Here is an 11,705-nt window from a genome sequence, read left to right as displayed (position 1 = left end):
TTACTTTAATGACAAGGCTTTTAATGTTTTGCCATTACTATGATTTTGGTTTTTGGTTTCTTTGTCATTTTAGGGAATAAATCCTTCAATTATAAAAAAAAAAAATACAATGAGAATGGACTTGAGGATATGGGGAGGGGGAAGGGTAAGATGGGACAAAGTGAGAGAGTGGCATGGACATATATACACTACCAAACGTAAAATAGATAGCTAGTGGGAAGCAACAGCATAGAACAGGGAGATCAGCTCTGTGCTTTGTGACCACCTAGAGGGGTGGGATAGGGAGGCTGGGAGGGAGGGAGATGCAAGAGGGAAGAGATATGGGAACATACGTATATGTATAACTGATTCACTTTGTTATAGCAGAAACTAACACACCATTGTAAAGCAATTATACTCCAATAAAGATGTTAAAAAAAAAGAAACAAACAAAATACAATGGGAGATTATTTTTCTAGTAGGAGAAAGAAGAGATTGGGGAAAGTTTTATGAAGGATGTAACAACTAAACTATTAAGAAAAGTTAATTTCTAAGTAGAAGATTGTTTTCTAAGTACTCTATAAATCTGTACCTGTGATAATACAGAAATGGACAAATAGAGCATCTGAAAACAGATCCAAGTTATGGACTGAATTGTGTCCCCCTGCCTCACCCCCAGACCTGCCCAAATTCATATGTTAGAGTCCTAATCCCCTGTCCCTCAGAATGTGGCTGTATATGGAGATAAGTGCTTTGAAGTGGTAGTTAGGTTACAATGAGATCATTAGCACATGTACTAATCCAATAAAGACTGGGATCTTTATAAAAGAGGACATTTAGACACAGATCATGTATAGAGGGAAACCCATGTGAAGACAGGGTGAAGATGGCCATCTACAAGCCAAAGAGAAAGGGTTCAAAAAAACCAACCCTGCTGACATCTTGATCCCAAACTTCTAGCCTCCAGAGGTGTGAGAAAATACTTTTCTGTTAAGACACTCGGTCTGTGGTACTTTGTTATGGCAGACCTAGCAAACTAATACACAGGTATAAATTAGAACTGAATATAGTTGTCCCTCAGGATCCACAGGGGATATTTTCCAGGACCCTGCAGATACCAAAATCTGCAGATGCTCAAGTCCTTTATATAATATGGCATAGTATTTGCATATAACCTATGTATACCCTCCCATATACTTTAAATCATCTCTAGATTACTTATAATTCCTAATACAATATAAATGCTATGCAGATAGTTGCCAGTGCATGTCAAATTCAATTTTTGCTTTTTCAAACTTTCCAGAATTTTTTTTCCCAAATGTTTTCAATCCACGGTTGGTTGAATATGCAGGTGTGGAGTGCGTGGACACAGAGGGCTGACTATACTACACCATTGTATATAAGGGGCTTGGGCATCTACAAATTTTGGTATCTGGGAGGGATCCTGGAGCCAATCCCCCATGGATACCAAGGGACAAATGTACAAAAATAAAATTTAAATGGTATTAAGTATCTAAATGTAAAAAAAAATAAAACACATTAGAAAATATATAGAAATACTTTTACAACTTCAGGGCTAGGGAAGTCTTATTAAGCAAGTTAGAAAACCCAAAAGCCAAAATACTGACAGGTTTGACATGCATTAGAGGATGGTGGCAGGCCTGAGGTGGAGAGGATAACTTGAGCCAGGTGCTAAGGGCTTTGATGAATGGAGAACCATCAGGGGAAGATAAAGTTCTAAGCAACCACGTCGCCCAGAGAGAATGAGGACATCTCACAGCAGCACAGGCAAGAGAGAACTTTCCAGGCTTATTACTTCTCTTCCTACCCCCTGCCTTTGCACTGCAGATCCAGAAATCTCCGTTAGCAAGCTAGGGGATGAGGAGAAATGCTAGTCTGGGAAAGAGAGCAGGAGGACCACTCCTTGTTCTTCTATTGCAAGTGGTCAGAGCTTAGCAGGTCTCAGCTGGAGGGAAGGGAGAAGACTTACAGGTAAATCAGGTTAAAAACTTTTTTCTGAGACTAGGCAGTATCAAATTGAAACTGTGCTCATGAATTAAAGTTACTGTAGGATTTTCCAGTTCCTTTGAGCAACTAAAAAAGTCATGGGGAGTGCCCAAAAGTTTACTCCTATATAGAGGAAGGTGAGGGACACACACACACACACACACACACACACACACACACACACACCATTTAAAGGGACAGTAAGCGTCTAAAATAATGCTTCTTTTTATGTCACCCTATGAGTTCCCTGTGTTCAATGAACCAGTTACACAAGAAAGGACTCAGCTAGCGAGAAAAAAAAGTCAGGGGGAACCTATTCTAGACAGAACCTATTTTAGATATTCTATGGAAACGCTCTCCAAGGAGGTGTTATTTAAGCTGAGACCTAAAGAATGAAAAAGGAGGCAGCTGCACACGGGGAGGATTCATCTTCGCTTCTGTGTCCTCTCAAATAAGAGTCAATGTATTTAAAAAAAAGGAGGAGGGGCACAAACCTAAAAGACCAAATGAACAAGAGAGAAGATAATCACCAATCTTCTGCAAGGACATTTTAGTCCCTTCCTTAATGGAGTCGGGAGGGATCTGGTCCAAATGCTTCTTAAAGCTTTTTAACTGACCTTCCTGTGTTCGCCCCCACTTCCAGAGTTACTTGCTCTGCCAATTCCTGAGCCTCTGGGGAATTCTGCAGGACACATTGGATTTCTTAGCTTTCTGTGCTGCTGCCTTAGGCCTCAGCTCCTCTGTTCTGCTGAGTCAGGTGCCACTTGTTCTCCTGTGCTCTGGCTTCCAATTCTGTTGCTGTTTGCTCTGGGTGTTAGGAATAAAATGATGAGTGATATGTGGGTGTGTTTCCTGTCCTCATGGAGCTTACATTCCAGGGGAGGAGACAATAGAAGAAACAAGTGAATAGAAAAATAGCAAATTGTGATGAACATTACGGGGGACACTCATGTGACAAGACATTAAAATTGAAGTTTCCACGGGAGCTCTGTGATACTGTTGATTTTGCATTCCAAAAGAGGTGCTGGACTCTTGCTAATCAGAGTGGAGTGCACGGAACATGAGCATTGCCCTGGAACTTGTCAGAAGTCTAGAACCTTGTGTCCACGCCAGACCTACCAGGTGATGTATAGGCACAAGAAAGACTGAGAAGCACTGTACTAGAATCATATAAGAAGGTTCAAAGGCACTAACCTAAACATGTTTTACAGCCCTCTTGAGCCTCTTACCCATATTGTGTTAAAGAAAAAATTATTCATGACACTTGTTAAAGATGGTAAAGGAGACTTTATTCAAGAGGGACTACTTCAAGGGAGGTCTGGCAGTGGGGGAGAGAGATTGTGCTGAACTCCGAAAATACCAAGGACAAGTGGAGATTGATCGCTGTATGGTAAGGCCACTGAAGATGGCTGTTCTCTTGCTCTCTGTACATGCCCTGCTTGACCAGTCCCTGCTTCACTCACATGACTATCCAATCCTCTTAATTATAGGGCTTATTAATCAGTAACTGCCTACATGCATGCCCCCTGCCCCAGCCTCTTGTTTCCCTGGTAACTGATGAGTCAACCTGACATCAATTGCCCCTACAAATGGTAGCCTCCTTCTCCCACATGAGCAAAGATTGCTGTCATGTCTTGCCTCCCATCTGCCATAGACGGTGGGACATCACTCCAGGACCTTTTGTTTCAAACCTGTAAGATCCCCTATCCAATAAACTGTTGATGTCTCTGTCACTGTCTCTGAGCTGTTTCTTCAGTCTGGAGGCTGGGCAATTACAAGGCTTGTAGGCCTGTGGGGTGCAGCCCAACAACAGCCAAGGAGCAGGGTTGGGGGTCAATGGATGGAAAATTACTAAGAGGAAAGATCAAGGCTAGGGGAGTCTTACTAGACCAACTCCACAGGATTCTTGCTGAAGACAAGCCATGGTGATAAGATATCAAGGACGAAAGATTTAATCTAAACTGACCCAGCAGGACTTCTGCCAAAACTGGACTAAGCAGGCAAGGTTGGGACATAGTTAAAGTGAAAACTCAAAGGAGCTGACTCAAGTTTGGTCAAGGACTCAAGTCTTTGTCAATTGAGAAAAAGTCAAGCAAGTGGAAAAGCAGAGAAATTATTCTGTGAGATGTATTACTTTGCAGAGACCCTTATAGTGCTAATGGGTCTACACCTCAGCATGGGAGAAAGGGTCAGTGTGGCCCTCACTTTAAACTTTCATGGAAGCACTTGGAGATATTGACATGACTTGCACCTGAGAAAAAGGGAGGTGGTCCATGGCATCAAGCTGAAGACTATATCTAGCAAATAACTTGGTTCGCCTTTGGTGGCAGGTCATGGGTATTTAATTCCAGGACACAGGTATGGAATCTGAGGTTGGAATATTGGTCTGGAGTCACTGTAAAGGGAATTCTGCCCAGAAGGGCTGTTGGTGAGGTGAGGAACCCACAGTAAGGGCTGTAAGCTGTGCTGAAGACAGAAGGGTGGGGAGGATTGAAAGGGGGTCCTGGGAGCTGCAGTTGAAGAGCCTTCCAAGAATGTATGAATAGGAGCACCCCTGGAAGGACAGCTCCTGACCGGCAATGTGCAGGGACAGAGAGCAGTGAGTTAAATGAGGAGACTGGAAGATGCTTTGGACGTCAAGAGCCTCAAGGCCTCACTGTGGGTACACAGGGACATACCAGGTGACAACAGCAGTGACATGTGAACAGGTTGGGGCACCAGAACAGGAACAGGGAACAGTGAATGCTACCTGGCAGCTGGCCAGGATTTGCCTGAAACTATATGAGAAACACATCCGAAAGCTCCCAGAAATAGTCGGGTGGCAGTTTGCAGCAACAGGAGGGCCTACGTGAACAGATGAAGACATGAGCCAGCGGGCTGTTACTCTTAACATAACCAGTCTGGATTCAGAGGCCAACAGGACCTGGGAAAACTCAAGGCAGCTCATACCCAAATGCTACATTACATGTACAATCAGTCATTCATCTTTAAACAAAACCCTATTGAGCCCCTGTGTTGTAACAATGGACAAGATACAGTCATTGGCCTGAAGGAGGTCAGTGAAGAAGTTCCCAGCCAAGAGGCTACAGACAAGAAAGAGGCATCTTGGAGAGTTAAGTGGTGGAATCAAGTTATGTGTGGGGTGCAATGGACGTGCGTAGGAGTTCTGTGTTTATTCCTAGGTGGTGGTCTCAGACTTTCACATGCATACGAGTCACCTGGGGATCTTGTCAAAATTCAGATTCTGATTCAGGAGATCTAGGGTGGATCCTGAGATTCTGCATTCCTAACAAGCTTACAGGACCGGGTGATGCCAACAGTGCTGGTCTGTAGACCAAACGATTGGCAAATTTTTAAAAAACACTTAACAAGTCTCACAAAAATAAATAAATAAATAAATAATCCCATATACCTCCGACTTTGTTACCTAAGGTTTTAGCAATAAAGACAAATTTACATTCTGGTCATAATCACCCGTTATACCCTATGTAGAGTCTGGGTTACACCAATATTAATGCTCTTTGGTGATCCGACTGAGGAAAGACACATATCATTTCCAGTGTGGAGGGTAATTGCCTTTTGTATTGATATTTTAAAAAATCAAGGGTAATAGTGTGGAAGAACAGGACTTTATATGCCTCACTGACAAGCAATTTCTCTACTCCAAATTGCATGCACATTATCTTTCTTTTAGAAGACATAGGCTGCCACCTCCTGAAGACCCCCTGACCAAATTGGGTGAGTTACCCAAACAAACACCTCAGGCCTGGGCCTTCCCACCAGAACCCAAGACAAGTTTGAGTACCATCTGAGATACCATGCTCTTTGGCCCCTTAGTTTTTTCCCCAGGCAATGGAGTCAGAGAAATGGGAAAACGGGGTTAGGCCCCTTCTTTATCCCAAGGGCCATCACCTGCCAACGGAGGCCTACCTCAATCATACATCTGCTTTCAGTTACATCCTTAATTTTCCAACCACCAGGCATTAGAGGGGAACACATTATCCTGCCCCACCCACCCATCCCTCCAGCCTCCTACTTAGCAGAACTATTTTACTTAAGGAAAACGTGTATTTTCCTTATTTCTAAAACCATATTATTAGCTTTATACACAATTATAAACTTATAATTGTGTATAAAACCACCAATTTGAAAGTTCCTCAGGGTTGACCCATCCCTGCTCTCCTCTTTCTTCTTCTCTTGGGTTGGTGCTCATCCTCTCAGAAGGAGCAAAGCATGGCGGCCAGGGGGAGGCTAGAAGGAAACCATGTCCTGAGGAGAAGGTGACACGGCCCCAGAGACCCGGCCCCAAACCCACCAGGAACAGTAAGCTTGCTGGGGATTTGTTATGTTTCTGACAAAAGAATGGTTTTCAGTTAAATCCTGAGAGAAAACTCAAGACTGGATGAGAGGAGACAGGGTTAGTGGAGGATCCATCCCCAAACAGAGTTGCACTGAAGACAGAGTTGGGGCGGGTTTGAGGAAGACTGAGATTTGGGAGGTTCTTGGTGGGATGGGCTCCTGATCCAAGTGAGATTCCTCCTTCCCCCGCTGTAATGGAACAAGGTGTCAGAGGCAGAAGAGGGAGGGAGGGAGTGTTGGGTAGAGCTGGCTGTGGTTTCTGGCCCTGGGCTTAGAGAGAGTTGATCTCTGAGCTGAGAATACTGTTAGTGCCCCCCGTGACTTGGTAAGAGGGTCTGAGAGAGAGTTTAAGAGAAACTGGACATCAAGTCAACATATGACCGAGGAGACAGAACTTGGTGGGAGGCCCATTTGGAACTTGCCATGTGCAGGGGATCCCTCGTGGAAGAGTGGCTACAAGGAAAGAGATGGGTCCAGGGAAAACCACCACCACCAGGGGAGTGCATTTTAAGATGTGGATCTGATGGGAGCTCTCAAAGTGCTCCAGCAAACAGGGTATTTGTCCTTGAAACCACCTGAGAATCCCTCTGCAGCTGTGCCTACCTGACAGCACCCAAACCAATGGTTCTCAAGGTGAGGTCCCCAGACCAGCAGTATCAGCTTCACCAGGGAAGTTGTTACAGATGCAAACTCTTGCTCCTCACCCCAGACCTACCGTCTCAGAAACTCTGAGGGCGGGGCCAGCAATCTGGGCTTTCACACGCCCTCCAGGTGATTCTGAGGCATGTTCAAGTTTGTCCTAAACGATGCAGAAAAGAACTTTTTCTTTTTTTTTGGTGGAGGACAAGTGTCCCATGGGTGCTGTTATTGGTGTTTTTTTTTGTTTGTTTTTTGGCTGAGCGCGTGGCGTGCAGGATCTTAGTTCCTCCGACCAGAGATTAAACCTGGGCCACAGCAGTGAAAGCATGGAGTCCTAACCACTGGACCACCAGGGGATTCCCAGTTATTGTTAAATCTGAGAAATCAATCCTAGAAACCGGGAAGCAGAAGGCATAAAAGTTGTGTAGCTCATAGAGCAGCTAGAAACATCAATGATGGTTGAACAGTGGTTATAATAGTAACATGGGTGGGGGGGTTGGACATGCATTCTGGGAAAGTAAAAATGCACCATATGCAAATATAGTTACCCTCTACATGGTGGGGGCACTGAGAAAATGTCATAGGAAGTAGCACAAGTGCTCTAATGGCACAAAAAAGCAGAATGTTGGTGCTGCGTGATCAGCGGTAAACGTCTCCCTCTCCTCTCTCCTGATTTCATTTAAAACTGTCCTTGGGGGATCAGGAGGCTGGGCCAGTTTCCACAGACCTAGTGGGAAGAGAATGATTTCTCAGTGAGATTCATAATGAAAAATGGTTTCTGTTTCCTGGGCTAGCTGCTTCTCCATCATCTTAATTGCCTGCCCTTCACTTGATATCTGGGCTGGATTAATTCTCGGAGAATGGAACCATTTTCTTGATGGAAACTCTCAGCTCTGGGAAAGAAAAAGAGAAGGGGATTAATGGGGTTTTAGTTTTTGTCCTGATGCAATTTGGAAACTCCGCCAACTTAAAGGTATCTTAGAGACAAGTTTTCTGTTTTCCTTTCCTTGTTCTCATCCTAAATTTGACACTTAGGTCCCATTCTTTCCTCTTTGCCTTTCCCCCTTAATAAATATACATTGGCATGCATTAATGAAATACCTACTGCGTGCAACGCATGGTGCTAGGTAGCTTCACAAGCCCACATTTTCATCCCATCTTCTCCCACATTTGCAAAGGAGTAAACTGTAAAACCTCTCTCTTCACCCCCTTGCAGCTATTTTTTCTGGCTTTGGTTTTGCCTCTTTATATTGCTCTTCAAGTGAAGAGATTGAGATTCGCTGTATTTTAAGCTACTTGTGAAAAAGCAGGTAATTCTTATATATCAAAGAGAACACATGAATATCCTTTCCCAGTGGGACCGCAGCCTCCATCAGTGGCTTTCCTGGGTTTGTGGTTTCTGCTGGTTATTTTTCTATTGAATAGAGGACAAGGGGTGGGAGGGAGTTGTACAAATAACAGGTCATCATTCCGTTCTTTACTGTGTACTTTGCAGGGGGCAGGATAAACCTCTTATTGCTTGAGGCAGCTACACTGAGCTCTTCTGGTCCTTGCAGACACACACTGTAGATACCAGCGCTCTGGCTGACTGCCTTTTGCCAAGGCAGCTGAGTCACAGTGGCAATCAACATGGCACCCCTCCAGGCGGGGGTGCAGAGGTGGCCACACTGTGAAAACAAAGGGATGATGACACTCGCCTGAGAAACCGGGTGTATAAAATCCCACATCATGTTTGTGTTAAATATTGAGAGAAATGGACCACTGCAACCTATGTCAAACAGAAACTGAGATTACAGCAGTTTTCCAAGTTTGGGAAGCAGAAAACCTATGTTTATGGATACAAACTCTTCAAGATCACTAGAATCATTTCATAAAGGAATCTTTAAGAGGTAAATAATGAGTATTAGCCTTACTTATAGAGAATCCAGGATAGGAAGTTGCATGATTTTTCGTGAAGATGCACCTGGCCTCTAACCTAATCATCTTGGTCTGTAAATTCCCATCATCAACATTTGTATTTTCTTTTAACAGGCCATATCCACACCTTTCCTTCTTCAGGTTAATCCTTAGTGGGGTCCTCAGGAATCCATTTCTGGATGTGGGCTGAGGGGCTGTGCATTGTACTGATCAGGAACCGAGACTCTGGGGTAGGGCTGTTTGGTTGGAATCCCTTCTCTGCTTTGTAGCTGTGTGACCTTGGCAAGTTGTTTACCCTCTCTGAGCCTCAGTTGCCCCAGAGGGTGCCATAGGATTACATGAGATAATACATGTAAGGAATCTAGCACAGTGCCTGGCCCAAAGGCCCAGTAAATATTAGATACGATTTGTATTTATTACCAACTAAACCCCGAAGGGAATTTTAGTTGCATTTGTTTCACCAGTTTTTCTTTTTATGCATTTTATGCTAGTCAGGATAGAGTTTTTGGTTTAGGTTTTTTTTTTCCTCCCTTGTCATCTCTTTTCATCACTCTCCTCAACCCAGGAAAAGGTGACCGTGAAACAACGATTTGAAATGAGGTCTGCTTTGCGCTGCTCCATTGGGAAGAAGCTTTGATCACCAGCCGTGCTGTGAGGGTGTGGCTCTGCCCATGATAACAGTCGGCTCTGAAGTTTTAGATATTTTCAAAAAGAGAATCAAAAGGGCAGCTTGTGGCTTCCTGGAGCGTGTGTATAAATGGATCTCTGCCTGTTCCCAATGCCCTGAGGACCACCCCTCTTCCCAGGGCCAGAGCCGGCAGGGAGGGCACAACACATGCCCTTAGCATTCTGGTGGCTTGAAAGCACGGTGCTTCTCTGGGACCCTCATTAGAGCTGGCTGTCCTCAGCCTACGGAGGAGCAAGCCTGCAAGGGCCTCTGTCAGTCAGCATGTGGCTGTGTGCCTGGAGAGGGGGCAGGAGGGCAGGGCCTCCTCTGAGGAGCCAGCCCCAGCAGCATTATGCAAAGTACTTCTCGGAATTTCCAGCCTGGCCCTGATGAGACTGGAAGATCACCTTGCAAGTGGGCTGACGCCAGCCTGACAGCTGGCCTGGGCTGCTCACAGCACAGCCCATGCTAGCTGATCAAGTGTGTTCCCTGAAGGCAAGTGGCCCAGCCAGGGTGTCAGGGAAGCTGTCCAGGGGGATGGCACAGGCTGCAACATTGGTTCCCCAAGCTCTGCTTGCCCCCTACACCCAAGCCTGCAGTGCTAGCTCTGAAGGGGAAAAGACCAGCTCCCCTTTTCCACTTGAAAGAAAATCTCTGGGCCTCATGATTTTTGGCTGATGTACACCTGGACTCTACATGACAGCCCCTCACAGAAGTGGCCAAATGTTTCATCAAATAAACCAGCTACTGCAAAGTTAAAAAGGGTAATAAAATAGCAAAGCCTACTTGGGGACTTTGTTCAGAAACCCTGCGACTTCTATGGAGTATTAAGAAAATATTGAACTTTCAAATTTTATGATTTCATGTCCTCTAAGACCACAGACCTCTTATCATGTTCTCTTTTTTAAGCATGAATCCTTTTTATAACAGTTAGAAAGTACACGTATAACATTTTTTCTTCCTTAAACTCAGAATAAAGCCTGGGGAAATTTAATATTCCTGGATTCAGCCTGTGACTTTGAGATAAGGATTCTTGGAGAGAAGCCTTTTAACTCAGAACAGAATCTGTTTGCAGCTATTGTTCAATTGACGTAAAGTATCTGGTTACTGGGCATGTTGCATAATGCATGACAGTGTAAACCGACCGTTTTAAGTGCTGACATTGAACTCCTTGGTAACAATGAAGAGTGAAGTAATTTGTTAATTTTTTTAGAAATCCCCTGAAACAATGCTTCTCAGGGCTGAATGATTCAACACTTTAGAGCTGAGATGCCGCTGAGGGTTGTCTGTGTGTGCTCATGCTGATAAGAATTCTGGAAGGAAACAGGAAAAAAACACATGTCATGTCCTCTTTAAGAGCTAGAAAAGCTGTCGGAAGAATTAGATTAAACCTCATGAGAGTCTGTGGGTGTGGAAAGTCACCAGCTACCTAATATTAACATAGCTTGCAACAGAATGCTGTTGCTAGAAATAGGACAGTCGCATCACTACCACTAAGCAATTTGCATTCGGCGGACCAGCCCCTGGATTCCTCCTGGCTCCTGCTGCCCTCTGGGCATTGCATTTCTGGATGCTTTTAGGGCGGCATTGGGACGTGGCTGTCTGCTTTCACCAAGAACTCTACCCAAAAGAGGAAGCAGCGCGGAGAAGGTCTGCTTTGTTTGCAGGAAAGTGGTCAAGCTACAAGCAAATCTCTAGGCATCTAAGGAATTGTGCAGCTTCTAGATTTCATGTGGTTTCTGACAGGGAGGGGCAAATAAGGCTCTTCGTGCTTTCCTCACCATGGATAATATGTTGCCTCAGTCAAGATTCTCTTATTTCAAAAAATATCCCCTCCATGCAATTAGAAAATATTTATCGATGCTGAGAAACCAAAGAGACGAAGAACAGGTACCATTTTGTTTACATTACCTTTAAGGTTAATGGGGGTTGGATTCTGGGTGTTGCCTTTATGTCACTTGGTGATTTATTTTCTGCTAGTGTACCTGTTTGTAGGCACAAGTCGGCACTTGCTTTCAGCTGTTCAGATTTGGCAGAGGAGCAAGCAGGCATGTGGGGGATTTATTTGAACTTGGAACATTTGGATCCTGAGATTAAGCTCAAATTCAGTTAAAAAAAAAACAAGCCAAAAAAAACC

The 11,705-nt window shown here is 44.4% G+C and overlaps 1 protein-coding gene across 1 annotated transcript in view; it reads left to right on the top strand.

Moving 5' to 3' along the window:
* The first annotated feature begins 11,115 nt into the window (after positions 1-11,115).
* ATP2C1 (ATPase secretory pathway Ca2+ transporting 1) overlaps positions 11,116-11,705 on the top strand; it is a 117,679-nt gene continuing 117,089 nt past the window's right edge. The window contains exon 1 of the mRNA XM_082392649.1: positions 11,116-11,458. Coding sequence (XP_082248775.1) covers positions 11,351-11,458 — 108 coding nt within the window. The 5' untranslated portion in view covers positions 11,116-11,350. The remainder of the gene's footprint in view (positions 11,459-11,705) is intronic.

This window comes from Balaenoptera borealis, assembly GCF_965194805.1.
Source record: "Balaenoptera borealis genome assembly, chromosome: 5".
NCBI lineage: Eukaryota > Metazoa > Chordata > Mammalia > Artiodactyla > Balaenopteridae > Balaenoptera > Balaenoptera borealis.
The sequence above is the reverse complement of the archived record's forward strand: the minus strand, read 5'-3'. Positions and strand labels throughout refer to the sequence as shown.